The sequence below is a fragment of the Podarcis pityusensis genome (genome assembly GCF_964106645.2).
Source record: "Podarcis pityusensis genome assembly, chromosome: 1".
Classification (NCBI taxonomy): Eukaryota; Metazoa; Chordata; class Lepidosauria; order Squamata; family Lacertidae; genus Podarcis; species Podarcis pityusensis.
Window position 1 is genome coordinate 43,425,147 of NC_138028.1, and position 22,371 is coordinate 43,447,517.

Genomic DNA, 22,371 nt, shown 5'->3' on the forward strand with positions numbered 1-22,371 from the left:
CCTGTGTGTGTGTACGTAAATGTGCATGAGATGTGTCTTTGACCCAGGTGAAGTAAGGTAGAGTTGGCATATTTCAAAAAGCAGAATTCCCGACAACCCAAATTGGATGAGCTTTTTTTGGGAACAAACCCAAATTGTGTTGGGGGAGGGGATTTTAAGCTTTTTGAGCTGTCTCCGCTGCTTTTTCCATCACTTTGCCATACATCCAGGTTTTCCCGACATTTGCCAATTCGGCAAACCCCCCCCCCCCCACACCATTTTTACAACAGAAAGCCAGGACGTCGGGAATTTTCCTGATGTATGGCAAGCCTAAATAACGCCTTGTTTCGCCCCACCCCCTGCCGGAAACAAGGAGCAGACCCCTTTACTACCTATTGACATCAGCTGCTTTTACCATAGTAATCTACCATAGAATACTATGGCATGGTAGAGTTGGGAAGCCCATCTAGTCCAGCCCGGGCAATATGCCAGAGATGGAGGAAAGGGTGCCTCTTTTTCTTTGTATCCTGTATTGCTCGTTTCTATTTCGATATTTAAAACAACCAGTGGTGTACGATACAGTCCCCTCTCCGCACATCCTTTAGAGGTGCCAGTATGATTTCATGGTACCCTCCCGCCAAGGTTCCTGCCGATCAGCACTGCTAGGCGGAGATCAGCATTTACTGTATTCTATATCACGTGCAGCGCATAAACTGGGGGCAAACGACTGTCTCTAAATGCCCTCGGCAGCCGATGCACAGACTTGCACCCCGTTAAGGCCACCCGCTAAAGCAGGTTTCTCCCCACTGACCCCGATCCTCCGCCCCGCGCCTGGCTGCGCCCGCAGCCCGGCCGAAAGGACCGCCTGATGCAATCACCTGCCTCCTTTGCTCGAAAGCTTCCAGCCGAGTTGCATCATCCCGGCTTGATGCAGCGGGCGGCGGGGGGAACCCAATCGGCGCGCGCGCTCCGCCCGTGACCGACAGCTCCCTCTGAGCAATCCAGGTTGCAGAGAGGCGGGACAACGCGCGGCTACCGTGACGCCAGAGGCGCTGATTGGAGAGCGGACGGCGCGAGCCGCCAGAATTCCATGACAGCTGGGTGGGGCTTGCCCGGTGAGCTGGTATTTAAAGAGGCTGGCGCTGCAGGACGCGCACAGTTAATCGTGGAAACGTCCGCTTTGCTGTTGCCTCCTCGCCGCCAGCCAGCCAGCCAGCCAGCGTGCCAAGCATTTGCCACCTTCTGTCCCGGGCAGCCTCCTTCCCCGGAGCGCAGGTCCAGCGCTGCCGCTTCCAAGGCGCAGGCTGCTTCCCGGGTTCCTCGCGCGGGGCCATGAAGCGGGATCCGCTGCCGCTGCTCCCGCAGCATCCTCCTCCTCCTCCTTCCAGCGGAGGGGAGCGCCCCCTTGGGCGGCCGCAGCAGGAGGGAGACCTGGCCGCCGCGGAAGGCGGGCCGCCCAAATCCCCGTTGTGGGTCTTCGGCTACGGCTCGCTGGTGTGGAGACCCGATTTCGAGTTCACGTCGCGCAAAGTGGGCTTCATCCGCGGCTACACCCGCCGCTTCTGGCAAGGAGACACCTTCCACCGAGGCAGCGAGAAGATGGTGAGAGGGGGCGCCCCTTTGGTGAGGGGGGGGGGAGAGAGAGATCGGGGCGGGGGTGATGGATGGGTCTGTCCTGGGTCTCCTTCGAGGCGGGGGTGGGAGTGATGGATGGGCGCCTCTCTGCCCTGGGTCTCTCTTGGGATGGGGGTGGTGGGTGGGCGCCTCTATCCTGGGTCTCCCTCGAGGCGGGGGTGGGAGTGATGGATGGGCGCCTCTCTGTCCTGGGTCTCTCTCGGGAAGAATGCCTGTGGGTGGCGACCCGGGTGGTGGTCCAGGTTTGGAACGGATGGGTAGCTTATAAGCAGCATTTGCTGCTGAGGGAGCTGGTTTGAAGAGGGGCTGCAGATCCGCACGACCCCTTTTGCCCTTGGCTTGGCATTGCCCGTGTGCTGGCTGGAGAGCAGCTTGTGCCTCCTGTGTGGTTGGCCTGCAGTGCTGGCGCTGTGCGGGTCTCCTTGTGGAGCATCCGTGGGTGTGGCGGTGCTTCGCTTGCGCTTTCCGGGTGGATATCTGATACTGTATGTTAACTCTGACTTTCCTCTCCCTCCCTTTCCTCTCCTGTTTAGCCTGGTAGAGTGGTCACCCTCCAAGAGGATTATGAGGTAAGTTATTTATGCCTACATCTTTATCCAGTTCATTCAACACACCTGTAAAGCAAGGCTTAATCTGGGTTCTTCTGGGCATAATCCAGAACAGTTCTAAGAGTTCACCACCTCCCCTTTAGTTCCTGCACAGAGGGGGAAGGGGAGGTTCGTCATAGTGCTGCAGCTAGACAGGTGGCATTTGTTTTTTTCTATGGCTTTAGGAGGATGCCCAAAATGCCTCAAGAAACATTAGGCAGTTGGGATAGTGGGATGCTGTGTATATAGTAAGGGACCATGAATAAGGGCTTATCTTCAGGTGATGAGAGAAAGCTGAGATAATATTTGAGACATCCTCCAAGATAAATAGTTGCTGAAAAATATTTGGTATGTGGTTGAGTCAATGGTTCCATGTCCTTCCTGGAGCCTCTGTAAGAGCCGATTGGATTAATCACTCAGTGGGTAGGCTGGAGTGGAAGGAATAGCCAGTGTTTTTATAATTTAGTGGTCTCTGACTTCTCTAGCCTGCCTCAAAGTCCTTTAAAATGAGATTGGACTTGGCAGCAAGCTGTATGTTATGCATAGCAGGAAGAGCAAATGCAAAATTGCTTCAGTTGGTAAGGAGTGTGGAGACTGCTCTGTGAGCAAGTCTTAGTATTTCTTTGTGTTACCAAGACATGAGCAAAAAATTGTCAAAAATGTCTTTGTGTGGAAATTTAAGTCTCTATCGTTTATTATACAGTCATAGACCCACTGAAAGTTTAAGTCTGAGACATAATAGAGGAGCAAAACACAGCTGATCAGATGCATTTTGGAGCAATCTGTAGCCTTTCTGAGAACAATGAGCTTGCTTCTGCATGAGTTTTCAGAATAAAAATGTAAAAGCGATGGACAAGGTGATCAGAAAATCTATCTGTGCTCTCCTTTCATGTCACAAAAGGAGTTGTCACAACAAGGATAATGGTGCTTTCTTTTGAAGAGGCATTTATCCATCCCTGACCAGTGCTTTTAGGAGCCTTGTATGACCTAGTTAACAGGTTTACGTAAAAAACAGGAGTTTCATCAGCTTCCAGGATATAATAATGCATATGATTCTGTTTCTGCCTCTGTCACAGCAAGTAATCCTTGTCAATTTTTTATTCATTGCAGGGTTGCACATGGGGCGTTGCCTATGAACTCCGTGGTGATCAAATTGCTGCTTCGCTCAAATATTTAAATATGCGGGAAGCCGTGCTTGGAGGCTACGACACCAAGCTGGTGAAGTTCCACCCCCAGGATAAAGAGACTGAGCCTATCCTAGCCCTGGTTTACATTGCAACCCCGCAGAATCCCTCCTACCTTGGTCCAGCATCTGAAGAGGACATTGCAGCTCAAATAATAGTTTCCAGCGGTCGTTCTGGCCACAATATAGAGTACCTGCTGCGGTTGGCAGACTTCATGCGCTACTTTTGCCCTCAGGTAGAAGATGAGCACTTGTTCTCAATTGAGGAGGCTCTGATCTCCATCCTGCCCTACATATACCAACCTGAGGAGTCTTCAGTGGAAGAATGAACGTGACTCTGCCCTCCAGAGGGGCTGAAGTATACCTTTTTGACCAAGAACAGGAGCAAACACAACAGACACACTTTTTAATACAACTAAAAGTCAGATTAATAAAGCCAATGGGTGAAGCAGTTTTAAGAGGGGAGGGATACTTCTTGTCACTGGACTGGCAGTGGAAACTGGAGAGAGCCTCCATTGTTGCAGGATGAGAAGCTGCCTGAAAAATGCTCTGGAAGGCTCCAATCCTATGCATGCTAATCTGGGAGCAAGTCCTATTGCATTTGCTGAGGCTTGCTTTTGAGTAGATTTGCAAATGGGGTTTGAGGAAGCCAAACAGTGTTCTTTTTTCATCGTCAAAGCGAAGGGCCAGAAGCTACAATGTGCTTTTCTTAAAAGTGTTTCTGAAGCGCCCCCGCCCCAAATCACCCTAAGCAGGGACTTGGCAGCAGTGTTGAAATGCTGTGAGCTTTGCTCTACCTCACAAACTGGCAGAAGAGCCACAAGTGTGTGGCACAGAGTGTCTTCTAGGTCAAAGGAGTCGGCCTCTTTCTCCAGCTTGACCTTCACTAGTACGCCCAGGGTTGAGTGCAATATGAACTTGTGTCACCTTCTGTAGGCTCAGATGGGGCCAAATTTGCTTTCGACTTGTCTTAAGTGAACAGTTAATGCACTACTTTTTATATATATAACTTGAAGATGTATTTATTGTAATGAATATATATATATTTCTTGAAGGGAAAGTGTCCAAGTTGTTTGCTCGTCTCCTAGTAAATGCCCTGCAGGGCAGGGAATGCCGCAAGTTTGTGTGATGGGATCATGCCTTCTGGTTTCAGAACCATTCTAGATACAAGAGTTTCCAATCTTAGTTGGCAGCCACAAGCCAGCTCCATTGAGGCATCATTCTGAAAATAGTTCAGCTATGTGCCACCTGGTGTACAATATTACTGTCTTCCTCCTGTAAATACTACATCTGTCTCCTTTCTGCTTATGTGACTGCAAGGTGTAAGCACCAAAAACTGTCATTTATATCCAATTTTCACTACATTGATTCATCAAACAGCTCTTCCCCCCTCTCCCCCAATATCTAAGCTTTGTAAAAGCACAATACATTAATGTCTCTGGATTCATTAGGCATGAACATAAAAGGCCTGTGCTGAGTAGACTTGAGCACTGGTGGGGATCTGTGAGCCATTCAGATGCTGTTGGACTCCCAACTCTCATCAGCCCTAACGATCAGGGATGAGGGAAGCTGGAGTCCGGCAACAGGTGAGGACCACTGGCTCCCCAGCCCTGATGATTGGACAAGGTAAGGTAAGCTAGGCTGGCTGTAGTTCCCTGTTTCAGTGACATTCTGTGAGAGACACTGCTGCTCTTGCTCTTTTGTTAACACAGCTTTGGACATTGTGTTCCAAGAGGAGAGGAGCCCAATACTTGACTTCTCGCTGCTGTTTGTATACATAAGGAGGAACTGTGTGTGCCTCTTGTGCCCAGACATAAACCAAACTGACATTATAGTTAACATCAATTAGAGAAGGGAAACTTTATTGGTCTTACCATGGATTTATTGGTCTTTGCCATGGGATTTCTTGCAAAAGGTATATGGTGAGACCTGGGTAACTACCCATCTGCAAAGCTGTTGTTCCTTCACCAAGACCTGGGTCATCTGAAATGATTTGCTCGGTCAGCAGTTTTTTCTGCAGCACATCTGTCATAAGCACTACATAATGCATGTTGTATGGGTTGATGTGGCCCACGAGGGTCTTGCATTAAGATGGCATCCTTGTCCCTTTCAAATTCCATTTCTAAAACTTGCAATGGACAGGATGTGCATGGTGCCTCTGCGACCTCTCCATGTCGACATAATGCAACACCAGAGGCAGAGGGTTTATCATCTTGCACACCCACCACTGGCAGCTGAATGTCTCTCCCATAAGGCAGAAGTGACTTGTCATTTGGAAACTTCTTTTCTGCGCTTGAGAGCAGCGGAGGCACCATAAAAGCGCAATGCTACTGAGCAACCTTCCTCTCCTACCCAGTTCAGACAGTAGTGGTAACTGCTGAAGCCCCACACCTTAGCGATTTTCTTGAATGAAAGCAGGTGCTAGACTGAATCTCCTCCTGCATTCTAGAAGCGTTCAGTTCCTGCTTCTGGTGCCTTGGCAGGGATTAAACTTGCTTGGAACCAGAAGGCCTTTTTATCTGAGAGGCAGCAGCTCATACTGGCTAATGCCCAATTTTGTTTGGCCACAATTAATGTTCAGTAGATGAAGCTGGAAGCCTTCTGCCATGAGACTATTTCTCTCTGCATATTTCAGTGGAGAAATTTGAATATCCTGGGAAACAAAAGTGCTGTGTTTGGCCCTGAACTGCAGTTTTGTCCCCCACTATCACACTGCAAGAATGCCTATGAAAATATTTTTTAGAGTTTGGACTGTGGCTGCAAAAGTGGCATAAGCACCTACTGCCCATCACATTGCTGGTGCTGAAAACCCATGCACCTCATACTGACATTGAATTGTGGGGCAGGGACACTAGATACACAAACATAATTTTAAGCCAGAGAGGGGAAAGATGTGGCCCTCTAGATGGTGTATCCTCATTTCCCATCAGCCCCAGCCTAAGGGGAACTGTAGCCTATCAACATCTATAGTTTCCCCACCCCTAATCAAAACACTTCTAAATGTGGAGTCTGTCCCTGCTGTATAGCATGGAAACAGAGGAGCCATCACTATTAGGCTCATGACCCTCTGCAGGGGCCCATGGCCAAGCCTCAGAACATTCCACCTCTGCTGCTGGATGTTCTACTTTGTTGCTGTCACCCATCCACTTGCCCTCTCTAAACATGCTGTCACTGAGAAGAGAAGATGGTGGCACAGCATCTTCCATTTGGCTTCACCTTTCCCTCTGGGCAGCTGTCTGGATGGGTCCCAGAGGGAGAAGGCAAGTGAATGGGCAGCCGTGAAGAGGGAAGCCCCTCAAAAAAGGCTCCCACTGTGGGCATTTTGCTCAAGCACCTCCTAAAAAAACAACCCCAGAGCAGTTATGGAGCTCCACGGTAGTGACAGAGGTCACCCAAAACACGCTCACCATTGGCAAACAAGCACATTTTTGTTTTCTGGTGGTGACTTTGTTTTCTGAGCTGTTGCTGCCCAGCTCAGGTGCTCGGAGAAGGACATGAAGTCTCCTCTGTTGTCACAATGAGCCTCTGAGCATCTCTGGAGGTGCAGAATGGCTTGCTGCTTTCAGAGTGTTTCCAAAGTTCATGTTCAGAGTGGCAGCAAGGACGGCCCTTGCTCCCTGCTCCAGAATCCAGATCAGGAGGACCTGGGTGTTTACACTGGCCCTGCAGCATTTGCACAGCATCTCCAAAGTGATGTGATGCCACAGAGAAAAAGACCTTTGGAAGAGGGGCTTGGTGGGCATCGGAGGCTGTGCATTCCTAATCTTGAGTGCACAAATCTGCATCTCCTCTTAACAACGTGGTTTTTTTTAAAGCAGCAGAACGGCTGTGGAATAACCACATTACACAGATACTCTGGGCAGAGTCTTGTGAACCAGATTAAGTTCTGGAGGGTTCTCTTATCAAGCTGTTGTTGGAATGGTAGAAAAATGCCTCCCAGGGCAAGAGCTGCATCTGAAGTGCAGAAACACAATTCTCTCCCTGCAAGGATGCCAATAAAGGCTCAAGGGAGGAAACAAGGGAGCTGCCTGCCTTTCCACTTCCAAGAAATAGTTATGAAAGAACCGGGGAGGCTGCCTTGTCCTGCATTCAATGCACGAAGAAATCTGTTCTCCCACAAGAGACAGAAGCAGGAGACACAGAAGCCGAAATGCAACTGCTTATTTGATCTTTCTAGGTTTAACTCAAAAGTGGGTCCTCAAGGCAGCTTTGCCTGCGCATTGCATATATACCAGCACTCACATTAACCGCTCTCTTTCTTAAAAGTGCACATAAACAATTCTCTAAAAATCAGCCCGTAACAGAATAATTACCAAGATCATTCCAGGGTTGCAAATGCCTGCCAAAACAGATAATGAAATAAACTTCAGGACTGTATAATGGAATGGCTTCTCTCTCTCTCTCTCTCTCCTGACATACTAATTGCTTCTCATCAAGAGGTAATTAAATATGCCTCTTGGTAACATTTGGGCCTTAAGCAGCCAATATTACCTTGCTTACTTTTCACCATAGAACAGGATGAGAGCGAGGAAAAGCACAGGAATTACAAGGCAAAATATAGTCACAAGGTGTGTAGATCTTTTGATGACGGGCAGTATATAAATAAAATAAAATAATAAAATAAAATAAAATAAAATAAAATAAATAGGAGTACATTCTGGAATTAACTGTCTAAGTCTTCTCCAGGACTTGGAAAATACTGACAAACTAATTAGCCAATGCAGCAATCTGTGAACAGATTTTTCCAGTTCTTTAGCTGTGTCAGAGCTGGAGACAAACAAACTTGTAGAGGAATTTGAGAAATAACAATGGAGTGTGTCTGCCTTCCAAAGTAGGATCCATTCATGTTGTTTCAAAAGCCCGGTACCTGCCCCTCTCTCTGCCAAGCAGGGGCAAGAGCACATGGGGAGGTCCGGAGGGTGGCAACACGAGAACGGGCCTTCTCTGCAGTGGCTCCCCGTCTGTGGAATGCTCTCCCCAGGGAAGTTTGCCTGATGCCTTCATTATAGACCTTTAGGCACCAGGCAAAAATGTTCCTTTTTAACCAGGCCTTTGGTTGATCCTATGCCCTTTTAAAATGTGGGGATTTTGGGGGGGATGGGTTGTTGTCTTTATTTTGATTATATATTTCATGGTTTTATATTCTGATTTTGTTCTGTGAACTGCCCTGAGACCTCTGGATATAGGGCAGTATATAAACAAACAAACAAACAAACAAACAAACAGTCAAATAATAATAGGATCACAGGGGCACACACAGGGGCTGAGTCCCTTTGGAGAATAGAACACATGGCAAAGACTGTGGTGCTTTAAGAAATAGGGTTTATTCTCCTATTTACACCCTAAGTCTGCATGGAGGGTGTCCAGATCTTACAGCATGCACATTGTCTTGTTAACGACCCTCAATGGACCCTCAATGGCTCTCTAATATTCCCTTAATAGCCCTAGCTTGGCCAGGCTACCCAATAATTCCTTTGCACCTTATATTTCTCCCATCCCACCCCCCAAATAATCACAATCCTAGAATTTATCAGTATCTATGTTTATCCTGTGGGACATGGGTGGTGCTGTGGGTTAAACCACAGAGCCTAGGACTTGCCGATCAGAAGGTCGGCAGTTCGAATCCCCGCGATGGGGTGAGCTCCCGTTGCTCGGTCCCTGCTCCTGCCAACCTAGCAGTTCAAAAGCACATCAAAGTGCAAGTAGATAAATAGGCAGGAAGGTAAACGGCGTTTCCGTGCACTGCTCTGGTTCACCAGAAGCGGCTTAGTCATGCTGGCCACATGACCCGGAAGCTGTACGCCGGCTCCCTTGGCCAATAAAGCGAGATGAGCGCCGCAACCCCAGAGTCATCCGCGACTGGACCTAATGGTCAGGGATACCTTTACCTTTACCTTTATGTTTATCCTAAGTCTACAACAAAATTAAATGATTCAGCATACCTCAACCCCCCTGGCCCCCATTTTCTATGGAGATTGTCCTACAGTGACTTCTGTTGCTCTCTCTGCCTTCTATAGCGATGTGAAGAACATATTTTTCTCTTAGCACAGGCAGGAGATGCACTGAAAGATTGTTTCGACTGGGTTTTTAAAAATTATTTTTAGCTGATTTTCAATATATTGCAAATGTCAGCATAGAGCACAAAATATGCATTTAAAAACAAATACTATTATAAAACATAACCATGAACTGTGGTTAGGACATTGTTACAGGTATTTAATATACAAATAGTTCCTCCTGTTATTTTGCAACAGCACATATATGCAGAGGTGGTTGGTTTCCAAAGTGGAACAACGGCCATGCAAGTAGTGGAACTAATTTTTCAGTGCCCTGACATTAAAACAAACACAAAAACCCTTCCAGGAAGTAGAAAATTAGCACAGCAGGGTGTAGTCTGGGCTTCAGATTCTTTCCTGATTTACGAGTTTCATATCAGGGGAAACTTTCAAAAAATGGTTTTGCCCACCTGTAGTCTGAAGCAGGCAATGCATTGTCTTGCCTTGTACTGAGATATATGCATAAAGTCCAGGACAAGCTTGAGCCAATCTCTGTCATTTAATCTTTTCCTCTGCTGCAAGGGAGCAATTTAGGTGACTGTAGACTGCCCTTTGGATTCATGACCATTTTTAAGTGTGTAAAACTGAGGGTGGGGGAGAGATGGGGACACAAAACTAGATGCGTTTCAGTGTTTCAACACACTACAAGTTTCCTTAGCTTTCATTCTGGCACAAATAAAGTATTGGAAATATCTGCTCAGTCACCACTATGAGATCATATTTATGCCTTTGTTTTTGAATTTGTGTTTTTGTGTTTGTATGTTTTGCTATTAAAGACTCCCTTTGCAAAAGGGAGGGTATATCAATAAATTACTGCAGTCTCTTATACTACTGAGGAGGTGGTAACTAAGGGACCCTCCAGAGGCCCTTTTTGTTGTGCCTTCACTGTTATTTATGCTCATGATTTCTGCTCAATACTGTGTATGTGTGTGCAAAGGTTTCAGGGAGACATACTGCCCCATAGCTTACTGCTGAAATCCTGTAACTTTTCATACCACAATGCTCCAGCAAGAGTGTTCCTCCAGACAGCAACAATAAGGTACTGTTTAGGAAGCATCACCAAAGCAATAAAGTGATGTGCAGACAGTCCAGTATAAATCCACTGCTACTGCATTATTATTATTGTCTCAATAACATGTTGCAGACCCTGACCATTAAGTCCAGTCATGGATGACTCTGGGGTTGCGGCACTCATCCCGCTTTACTGGCCGAGGGAGCTGGCGTTTGTCCGCAGACAATTTTCCGGGTCATGTGGCCAGCATGACTAAGCTGCTTCTGGAGAACCAGAACAGCGTACGGAAACGCCATTTACCTTCCCGCTGGAGCGGTACCTATTTCTCTACTTGCACTTTGATGTGCTTTCGAACTGCTAGGTGGGCAGGAGGAAGGACTGAGCAACGGGAGCTCACCCCATCACAGGGATTCAAATCGCCGACCTTCTGATTGGCAAGCCCTAGGCTCTGTGGTTTAGACCACAGCGCCACCCGCATACATGTTGCAGAACCCACCTGCAAAAAAACAGAAACAAAACTGTTAGGATCTGGAGAGATCCTAACAGTTATGATGGGTCACAGACTCAATTACAAGTTGGTAAGATTGTTGAGTTGCAACTAAGAAGACACCTGTAGCTTTATGCCCACTGAAATGCAGAACGAGAGGTTGCAGCCATATGCATTCTCCCCAGACAACTGTCAGTCAGCCTCAAATGTCCTGCCCATGAGAAGGGTTCACTCGCTTTTTTAGTTGTTCACCTGAGGAGAGGGTGAAATGTATGGCCGACGCTAACCGTTGATATGGAGGAGGATGGTGTAAATGCTTGAGATCCAAGTGTCAAGAGCAGAGAAGAAGTCCAAGGAGAGATAAAGACCATTTTCTTCCTAATTACACAAGGCTGCCACAAAGAAACAAGATAGTAAGTATTTACTAGAGCCACCAAGGCTCTGAAACAGTAAGACCTATATTGTAGTAAGGTTGATGTAGCTGGGATAACAGGAAATACTTTTGAACCATCCAGTTGGGTGAGGATATAAATAGCCCAGGGAAGTGATGGAAATAAAAGGAGACTTATTTATTGGGAATGTTTAAAGCCTAGGACTCCTGCTGTAACAGGATTCTTTCCAACTCCAATTATTCCAGTTTCAGCAGACATAGTTTTTTTCAACAATTGACGTGCAGTGGAAGCGAGCAGAAGAAGCTGTTTCTGCCAGAAGTCTCCCATTTGAAAAAGGAAAAATCTGTCTAGATTTTCCCACATACCAGGACAGTACAAACACAAAACATACAAATGGAAAGGCACTCTGCTCTGAGTTTTAATCAGCTCTCTGCACCTATGAAATAGGTACTGTACTTGAAAGAAGGAACTGATGAGCTCTAGTAAAGGTAAAGGAGTAAAGGGACCCCTGACCATTAGGTCCAGTTGTGACTGACTCTGGGGTTGCACGCTCATCTCGCTCTATAGGCCGAGGGAGCCGGCGTTTGTCCACAGACAGCTTCCGGGTCATGTGGCCAGCATGACTAAGCCACTTCTGGCAAACCAGAGCAGCACACGGAAACGCCGTTTACCTTCCCGCTGGAGCGGTACCTATTTATCTACTTGCACATGATGTGCTTTCGAACTGCTAGGTTGGCAGGAGCAGGGACCGAGCAATGGGAGCTCACCCCGTCACGGGGATTTGAACCGCCAATCTTCTGATCGGCAAGTCCTAGGCTCTGTGGTTTAACCCACAACGCCACTCGCGTCCCTTGATGAGCTCTAGTCCTCCATTTTAAAATATCAAGCTTCAGTCACTGTTGCTCTTCTGTAATAGTTCTCTGTATCTTACCTGGATAGTTCACGTATGTTTTTTGCACACTTATCATCAGAATTACAGAGGACTTGCCCCATGCTATATTCCTGGAAGAGGAGCAGATCTGGATCTGCCAAACAGTTAATGCTACTGACTACACAACAGGTTCTTCTTCAATCTCCTCCCAGCCTCTCACTCAACTATGCTGGCTAGCACTGGCAGTGTGTTGTTTTGCAGCTGGATTTATAGTTGGCATTTCACTCAAATGAACTTCTAATCTTGCCAGTTGGAAGACAGATACTGGTTTTGGTTCAGTTACCCCCAAGTGTTTAAGGGATGTGGGAGAGGAGTGAGAATAGTTCAGTCGGTTGCCATGGCAGCCCACCTCAACCTGTAGAGTCATGCTGACAAAACCATTTGCTCCATTGCCTCTCCCATATTAACGCTGTGTTATGCACCCCACAAGCCCAATAGCTCTTTTTGACCTAGTTTCCACTACAGGAAAAGGGCCATGTCTACCAAGGGGTAGAGAGGGGCAGCTGGAAGGACTTCAAATTGTTGGTTATTTAATTTATGATTGTTGCATTTTTACTATGCAAATATCCATATTGCATTTTATTGCTGTGATAGAAACAGAGATATACGGAGGGGGGGACTCAAAATACTGCTAAATAAGAAGAGGGGCATGCTGCCACAGATATGAGTTTGAGCCATGCAAAGGCAGAAAAAATAGCAAGATATGGCAAGTGGAGCTGATAGGGTGAAATGGAAGCAATGAAAGGAGCAGATTTCTTGAGTGTCACCAGGCCTGAGTGTGTTGGGCCAGATCTTTATCTCCCCACCCCTTTGGGGCGAAATTTGACAGGGGGCGGAGCTGCCCAGCTATCAAGAACCTGACATCACTATGGCAACAGGTGGTGCTGTGCTTTGAAGTCCCAGTTTTCCAAACGCCTTTTTGCAAGCAGCTTTGTGTTGCTCTTTAAACCTCTGAAAACCAGAGCAGTGCAAGGCTGCTTGCAAAAAGCTTTCTAACACTGATTCTCAGAGGTTCAAGGAGAAGTGCTGGGGCCAAGAAGCAGGTTTCATTAAACAGCAAATGCTTCCCCCACTGGAGCAAGGCATGATCCCACCACTCATCAGCTGAAAGGAGTACACTTTGCTCCAGCAAATGAATGATCAGTAACACAACTCACCTTAAATTCCCAATTGTTCCTTTGAAACCCTGCCCTTACCTGCCCCACGCCTGAGGTGTAAGGTGGGTGGTCATGGCACAGTATGGTCACCACCTCTGATGGGGGCTGGAGCACAGCACCCTGGCTACCCCTGCTGCATGCTTTTCTTATTGGTTAAGTGGCAAGGAACAGCATGAAAATCAGCGACAGCCATGTTCAAAAGCCTTAGACTGGAACTTCCTGTCCTCCTCGCCGATGTGGGCTGCAGGTTGTAATTCTCTGCAAATACTATACAAATGGGTGGATCGGTCAACTGAGGTCACAGGCCTTGCAGAGGCCAGGTGTGCAGCAGAGAGAGAGACACACCCATAGCTCAGGGCATTTTGCTAGCCGCAGTGGAATAGCAAATGGCAGCCCTCCCCAAGTCTAGGTGCATAGAGCCCAAGGCTGGCCAAGTTATTATGGCACTCGAGACAGAAAACCCTCAAAGTGCCTGTCTCTTGTAATAAAAACACAAGAATAAACTACTAACAATTATCTGCCTTTCCTGACACTGAAGAATCAGCTGCATCTGAAGCAACCAACTCACTTGGCCTAATTGCTGGGTTGGCCCTGTGACATGTCCTCAGAAGCACACTGAGCATAACTTGCACAGTTCATACAGCATCAGTTTTTAATGTCTGACGTTTTAGTATGCATTTATATGTGCTGGAAGCTGGCCAGAGTGGCTGGGGAAACCCAGCCAGATGGGCAGGGTATGATTACTACTACTACTACTACTACTACTACTACTACTACTATGCTAGCTGGGGGCTGATAGGAATTGTAGCCCAAAACATCCAGAGAGGGCAATGCTGGTGAAAACTGGTTTAAAGGGATTTGAGGACAACTCCACTGCAAGCAGATGTACAGCCAAGTATTTTCCACCTGCTGCATCTAGGCAATGCTATGTCTCTTTTCAGCAGAATTTTGTGAGAAATCAGGGCTATTCAGTGTAAGACACTCAGGAAATCTGACAAACTGTCACCCCAGTCCCATACTGGTTTTGTGTTTTCTTCAGCTCCCTTTACATCTCTTCCACTTGCTTCTTGTCCACTCTGCCAAGGGAATGGTTGCTGTGTTTATATTCTGCAGTTCCTAAAAAGTACTGCCAGTACCTTGAACTCTGGAGAACTAGAATAAAGGTCAGGAGAACTCCACAACACAGAGATGTTGTTAACTAAGAGTCTGTGACTTTCTTCTGAGGACACAGAGACATGGCACTTCTTCCCGTTTTCTTCAATTTATTCATCTTTTCTTGTCTAAAGAGAACCAACGCTTTTCATGAGCACAGTGGAACTAAAGACTGCTGGTCAGCAAATGGATTGTGTCAGAAAACACACACAGCTGATTTTTTTAGAATCTCCTGCTCAAAAATGTCTAAAGGATATTTGCTAAGGAGGGCTAAAGGTTTTTTTTTTGGGGGGGGTGGAGGAGCAGGAAACAAAGTCTCCCATGGAAATATATCAGCACTTAGCAGGGCAGCTAGATTTTTTGCTTCAATACTAAGGGGTGAAGCAGTTTACTTGTGAAATCTCTTTACCCCATAGATGCCTGCTTGACCACTTCAATCTGCGGACAATGCCCTGTTACAAGAGGAATACTCTGCAAAGGTAGCTTTTAGCCCAAAGAGCTCTTTGCTCCAGGGTTTCTTAGATTAATAAGCATGTTTATTTGGACTGAGAGGTGGTGACTTCAAGCCTTAAGCCTTTTATAATGAGCCTTCTTTGCAGTGCTCAAGTAAGTTAGGGCTCATTTCATCTGTAAAAGCAACCATGTGATCATAATACCTTTACTCTCACAACATCATCAGGCTCACAGTTAAATACCAGTATGTCTGTGAAGCCAAGTATTTTCACCATGCATCGACCTGCACTGGAATCATCAACAGCAAAAAGAGTAGGGTCTGTTTGCATATATGGAACACTTGGATTCTCATAGCTGAAATTTGTCAATTCTTGATGGCGAGCTGCTGAACATATGAACTTCATTTTATTGAAAAGAATTGTGTCCCTGGATTATACGAAAGTACTATCAGTGGGAGAAATCTATGGCAGCCCCTATACATGATAAGAGGATCATCATCGCCTGGTGTTGCAGTCAAACTAAAACACACAAACCGAGGAGCCTTAAGGGTGCAGTCCAGATCCTGTTGTGGATAAAAATAAATAGGAGCTTTGTCATTAGTATTTGTTTTCTTTATGAAAGTATTTATATACCGTCCCCTTGCAAAACATTAGTGCAGTGTACAGCAACATAAAATCATTTAAAAGCAATGCAAAGCATTCATTAAAACGAATGGCTACTCAAGGGATATTTAAACAACTGCATAGGCCTCGGGGGGGGGGGGGGCGGAGTCCTCAATAAATGCCCAAAAGTCAAAAGAAAGGATGGCTGCCCAAACTCTGCTGGAAGAGTGTTCTACAGCCAGAGGGGTAGTGTGGAGGGGGCTCAGGGGGGACATAGCCCTGGGCGTAAGATTTTTAGGGAGCATGAATCAGGTGCTCCCATGCAGGGATCCCCACCCCACCTTGCCTGCTGCTGGGGATATCTGGGTCATGGAGCCCAGCCTGGCTCTGTAACCATGTTCCTGGCCCTCTTGCGGAATGGACGCCCAGTCAGCGTCGGGGGGGGGGGATTCCCCCAGCAAGGGCCACGTCAACCAGATAGGCTCCTCCCTGCATGGGTGGGCCAATGGCACAGTGCGGCCCCACTTGGCTCCGGTGGAGAGGGCAGGGCTGGTGCATGGGCTCTGTGAATCCTCCATGCCCCATGCATGTGGGTTCTGTTCACCCTTTTTGCCCTGCCTCCACCTGGCACATGCATGTGCATGCACTCTAAGCGCTGACAGACAACACAATGCCACTGTCTACAGCAGGCTTCCTCAACCTCGGCCCTCCAGATGTTTTTGGCCTACAGTTCCCATGATCCCATCCCATGATGGTCAGGGATGATGGAAACTGTAGTCTCAAAACATCTGGAGGGCCGAGGTTGAGGAAGCCTGGTCTACAGCATAGGACTGGTGCCACTAAATGCCTGATTTCTGGCTAAGGCCAGCTGGACCTCTGTAACATGGCAGAAGGGACGATCTCAGTGGGCTGGCTTATAAGGACTCAGGTCTGGACCCCAGTTGGTCAGGGCTTTGTATATCAACACAAGAGCCTTGAACCTGGCCTGACACGATACGGGCAGCCAGGGCATATGTTTTAGCAGAGATGTCACATGCTGCCAGCTCTCTGGTTTCATTCTGCACCAACTGGAGCTTCTGGATCAGACCCAGGGGCAGCCTCGCATACAAAAATCCAGTGTTCAGGTTACCAATGCAGAGACTACAGTGGCCAAGTTATCACGAGCCAGATATGGACATAGCTGGCATACCAGACGATGCTAGTAAAAGGCGCTTCTAGTTACCGAGGTCACATTTCATTAGCTGGGCCTCCAAAGACAAAGATGTATCCAGGAATACCCTCAAGCTGTGCACCTGTTCCTTCAGAGGAAGTGCAACCCCACCCAGAATAGGCAACTGGCTTCCAGGTATAGGAACCATCACCTTCCAAGGGTTCTAATCCAGTTTATTGGCCCTCATCCATTGCATTTTAATGGCTAAATGCAACAGTCTTATAAACAAACACATGAAAGTTACTATTTTTTTTTTAAAAAAAAAAGATTGGTCAAACTGTTTTTCCACACTGCCTTAAGTTAAAGAGAAGCCCTTTCCTCTGTGGCCAAAACAAACACAGGCTATTGGGCCTCTTAGGAGGCTAATAAAAAAATTCCTCACCATCCCTGAACATTAGCCATACTGCCTGGCATTGATAGGAGTTGTGGGCCTTCAGATGTACAAGTTCCCCTCCCTGTCTTACAACTACAGTGGTACCTCGGGTTAAGAACTTAATTCGTTCTGGAGGTCTGCTCTTAACCTGAGGTACCACTTTAGCTAATGGGGCCTCCCACTGCCGCCGCTCGATTTCTGTTCTCATCCTGAGGTAAAGTTCTTAACCTGAGGTACTATTCTGGGTTAGCGGAGTCTGTAACCTGAAGCATCTGTAACCCAAGGCACCACTGTATTGCAAAATGCCTATATGCCCAGTGCTAACGCCCTTTCTTTTCTAACTAGTGTCAGGGATACCTAAGTGATTTTACAGAAGGGTAGCTTGGGCAGGGCAGCTTGGGAATGAAGTTTCACACTTTCCAAGAGGACTGTTTTCCCCCTCTCACTTTTAAAACTTCGGCTTTAAATCATGTTTAGGTGTGTTTATGTTGCCTCTCCTCGGTCCCAGATATTAATTGCTTGCCGGCCTTCCCAGACCTTTTGTGTTTACACTTTTTGGTTCTTCAACACTAACCAACTGGCACTGGAAGTATCTTGGGAATCGCAGCCAATATTGTGCTAAAGGTCAGCAAAGCTGAGGCCGGGTGTTTACAGGGAGCTTCCCAAGGATTCTTTCAGGTCACTGAGGCAGAGACTTTGCTGACTGGGGTGACGGAGGCCAAAGCCCTGCTTGTTTAATAGCATCCTTTTCGTGCCCAGCGAATGGATGCAAAGATTTATTTCACAGTGTGTGCTTATGATGTAGCCACTGGCTTCCCAACTATTTTATTTACTTCCTGGCTACAGTCATCCTCCTTCATGCCTTTTCTGCATCTTCTTTTAGACACAGAGCCTCTTCTATCACAAGCAACAATCCGAACCATAAATTTAGGTGTTTTAAACCTGGCAGGTGCACTGAAGAGGCCATCTCCTCGGTCACTGTCTGTCAGGGAACTGCCATCAGTGCCAGAGGGAGAAAGCAAAATCCAGGGGAATTCCGGAGAGCATCCCGGGAGTGGGAGAGGCAGCCCATCTTCTGGGGAAGAGAATCAGCGTAGCACCAGTGGAGAAGGGGGGCAGATGGGGGAAGCGGCGAGGCAGTCCCATGACTCCTTGCCGGGGACCAGCGGGGAGAGTAGAGGTCCTCCGCTGCCTACGCCCTCCTTGCGCAGAAGGCTTTCGCGCAGAGAGAGTAGGAGGAGACTAGGCGTCAAAGAGCTTCTTTGCTGGAAGAAGTTTAAGAAACGCCCACTCACGGATTCTGCCAGCGATTGAGACAGCCACGGGTGAGTGGCTGTCCGGACAGAAAAGGTTCACTCAGGCAATCCAGCCAGGTGTTTGCACCGGCTTACGCACAAGCAACCCCTAGAACCATTACACTGTCCATCTAGCAATACCCAGCAGGGGCACGCAAAAATGTGGCAGGTTAATCTGAGAGAAGATAGTCCTTTAAATATCCTATTCAAGCTATTTGGGGCTTGAAAGGTTAAGACTTATCACCTTGGACTGAGCTCAGAAGTACCCTGGAAACCAGTGAAAATCTTTTGGAACAAGTTTAGGGTCATCAAAAGAGATTCCAGCCAACCGTTTGGCTGTTGCATTCTGAATAAATTGACATTTCCAAACCATCTTCAAGGGAAGCTCTACGTATAATGTATTACAGTAGTCTAACATGGATGTTATGAAACTATAGACAATTGTAACAAAGTCATGCCTGCATGTGGTCATAGCTTGTAAACTTGCCTAAACTAGTATAAAGCTTTTCCCTTAAGGGGAATTACAACCCCATACAGAGATATCAGCTCCCTATGTACGCAACGGTGGCAGTGAGAATGCTACTAGCCCAGACATGGAAGGAAGGAGAATTACCAACAAAAGAAGAATGGCAGAGGAAACTGATGGAGTATGCAGAGATGGCAAAATTGACGGGGAAGATCTGAAACCAGGAAGATTCTAAAGACTGGAGTAAATTTGTAATTTATTTAAAAGACCACTGTGAACAGTTAAAATCTTTGGCAGGGATGCAATGACACTTGTAGTGTGGAATTCTTTGTGGTAATTATGGTTATTTAACAGATGGATAATGGTAAAGATGCAGCAAAAATCTAATCTTAAACATGGAACCCATGGAGAGAGGGAAAGAGGTCCAAAGGTTCAAAAGAACCTTGTACTTTAATGTTTGAAATGGTTACGTTAAAATGTATAAAATTAAGGGGGGGGGGACAATAAACAAATTATATCTAAAAAGGAGGTATCACCTTCCAAAATCACTGAACTACTAGGTAACGCCAACTAACAATCTTATCTGGATTATTATTTAGGTTATTATCCAACTCGTTATTGATTATAGGCACAAGTTCAACACCCCCACTGTCTCACACATGAGGCAAAGAGAATTGAGTGTCATCAATATACTGAAGACATCTCACTCTAAAGCTCCAGAAAACTTCATCCAGTAGTTTCATGTTGATATTGAGTGTCAGGGAGAAAAATTAAGCCCTGTGAACACTATAGCACAAATGTCTTGATACTAAATTCAGACTTCAGCACCGCCCTCTGGAATAAACTCACTAGGTAGGAGCAGAACCACCACAAAATGGTGCTCCTTGTCTCCATCATGATACAGAAGGATACATTGACCACTGAAAACTGGATAGCTCAGTTGGTTAAGAGTGTGGTGGCGGCAATTCCAAGGTTGCAGATTTGATCCAGATATGGGATAGCTGCATATTCCTGCATTGCAGGGAGTTGGACTGGATGACTCTCTGGGCCCTTCCAGCTCTACAGTTCTATGATTCTATGAAGCTGCTCAGAAATCCAGGAGAACCAGCAAGGTTGCACTCCTTTTGTTGCTCTCACTTCTCAGTTCATCCATCAGGGTAACAAACCCAAGACCGAATCTGGATTTAAATGAGTTTAGGTGGCTAGTTTCATCCAACAGTCTCTGGAGCTGTATGGCCAAAATTCATTCCAGTATTTTGCCCAAGAAGGTGAGATTTGAAACTGGCTAATATTTGTTATAATCATCTAAGTTTGAGGCAGGCATTTTAAGGAGTGGGCAGGTGACCACTTCAGCTTTGAAGACTGCCAGGACCACTTCCTCTTGCAGCAAGGCATCAGTTACTTATTGCGCTCAGCTGCTCAACCCCGGGGGTACAAAGTTTGAGTGGGCAGCTGGTAAGACATACCCTCACCCAATACCCAGTCCATCAGGCTGTACCAAGTTGGAACAGATGTCAACAAAACATTTAGCAAACAAGTCAGGGCAAGAGTTGCCTATGTTTTCTTTGCTATTGCCACGACCACAGAGTAGACTCTAATATGGGCCTGAGCTGAGTCATCTACTCTGCTGCTTGATTGTCTGAAGCTTCTCACTAAAGCAGGAAGCCAAAGAGAAGGTGGGAGAAGGTGTTCAAGAGCAATGATGCCAACAGGCTGAGTCATCTGCTTATTCCACAGAACTGCTAGGACTTTAATACAGATGCCAGTCATGTCAACAGAAAACTCCCCAAGAGCTGTCCCAAAACTTTCTGGTTGTGGTGGTGGCACCTTCTCCACCCCTGCAAAGGGGAAAACCACCTGCCAGCTTCAACCCCACTAGAAAGTGATTTGCTATTGACAGGGAACACAATAAATCTCTCTACCCCCGGGCTATCATATAATTGTCCCAGCATCAAACACCACGCCCAATGTCTGCTACATGGGTCACGCTGATGGCATGCCAAAATATCCCCATGGTTGACATAACAAGAGCCATTCAGTCATGAATCAGTACTGATAGGGTAGCTCTGCTCGTATACTGGGCTTCCCCGGTACCAATAGCGAGAAGATTTTACTACCAAATCTTACAGTAGATCTGCATCTTCACCAGCTCAAGTAGGAAGATTGTTGGACACTGGGGTGGACTGTGCACTGAGAGAAACCTTGCTCGTCTACGCTGAACATTTGCCAAGACTCTAGACCAGGGGGATGGAACTGTGGCCCTGCAAGTGTTGTTGGAATACATATTCCATAATCTCTGACTGCTGGCTGGGAATGACGGACTTGGAATCCAATAACATCTCAAGGTCAAAGTGTGGTCCTGTCCTATCCCTCCACTCTAGACTCAGGCTCTGCCAAGCCAGACACACCAAGTTGATTCACTCTCCCAAGCCTTCTAATCTAATGGCCAGAACATTCACCCAGATTGGGTGATATAACCCTGGTTAGGATCCTGAGAATATCACAAGTGAGAAACTTTTATCATCCAGGGTTAAATCCCAGGTGCCTGAGAATTATCAGGAGCTGAGAATTGCTCTTCCTCTCTCTTACGCCCAAGCTTCTTGCCTGTCTTCCCTTCTCATGCCTCTTTGTGACTCTCTGCCTCATCTCTAATTCTGTCCATCTCTCTCCTCTCCTTGTCTGTTTACTTGTCACCATTGTGCATCTTTGTTCTCCTTTCACTTCTCTCTTGCTGCCATCTGTGAATGTGAATGTACCATCTCCCCCTCAGCAATATCCTCTCAATTGAGCTTCTTTCTATTACCAGAACTCAGCTGATGAGAAATGCAAGTGGACAGCAGTGGAGATATAGAAACTGTGATATTGATCATTAAACCAAGTTTTCAAAGAAACTTCATGAATGAAAGCCTAGAACAGATTTTTTTTTAAAAAAAGCTTCTCTACTAATATATCATTACCATAAATGCCTCTAACAAACATTAACGTACTAGGTTGCCAAATGCAAAAGTTGGCCCTGGTGCGGATTGCCAACTTACCAAAAACATGTTTAAAGATACACGAGGCATTTTAATTGTGACAGGAATCCACCATGCAGGTTTCACACCCTTTTTGCCCTTCCCCTGCTTTGTTTGAGTGCGGCAGCCCTGAGTTTAAGTAATAGGCCTGCTGCTCCTATGTCTAGCTTGGCCCCCATGCACTATTTGGAGTGAAGCCTAACTCCCACAAGCACAATGCAATGCTGCCGTGCAAACAAGGAATTCAAAAAGCAGAGGAACCAAAATAATGGCACGACTAAGGGGATTAAAAGAATTAAAATGTTTATAGCAGGTAATGATGACTAAATATAGCTGCGGTAATTGCCCACAAACTAAACACCAGAAGCAGCATGGATTTAAGGGCAG

At 46.6% G+C, this 22,371-nt stretch overlaps 1 protein-coding gene across 1 annotated transcript; it reads left to right on the forward strand.

Moving 5' to 3' along the window:
* The first annotated feature begins 1,121 nt into the window (after positions 1–1,121).
* Positions 1,122–4,438, forward strand: CHAC1 (ChaC glutathione specific gamma-glutamylcyclotransferase 1). Its single transcript, XM_081001257.1, has 3 exons — positions 1,122–1,581; positions 2,148–2,183; positions 3,312–4,438. Exons 1-3 carry the CDS (start codon positions 1,312–1,314, stop codon positions 3,711–3,713), a joined length of 708 nt encoding a protein of 235 aa, XP_080857383.1. The 5' UTR covers positions 1,122–1,311; the 3' UTR covers positions 3,714–4,438.
* The last annotated feature ends 17,933 nt before the right edge of the window (positions 4,439–22,371 follow it).

Bases quoted from the DNA above. Each gene is read 5' to 3' on its own strand.
- CHAC1 (XM_081001257.1), top strand. From the start codon at position 1,312: ATGAAGCGGGATCCGCTGCCGCTGCTCCCGCAGCATCCTCCTCCTCCT. The intron at 1,582-2,147 runs GTGAGAGGGGGC...TCTCCTGTTTAG, and splicing joins ACCGAGGCAGCGAGAAGATG to CCTGGTAGAGTGGTCACCCT. The intron at 2,184-3,311 runs GTAAGTTATTTA...TATTCATTGCAG, and splicing joins CCCTCCAAGAGGATTATGAG to GGTTGCACATGGGGCGTTGC.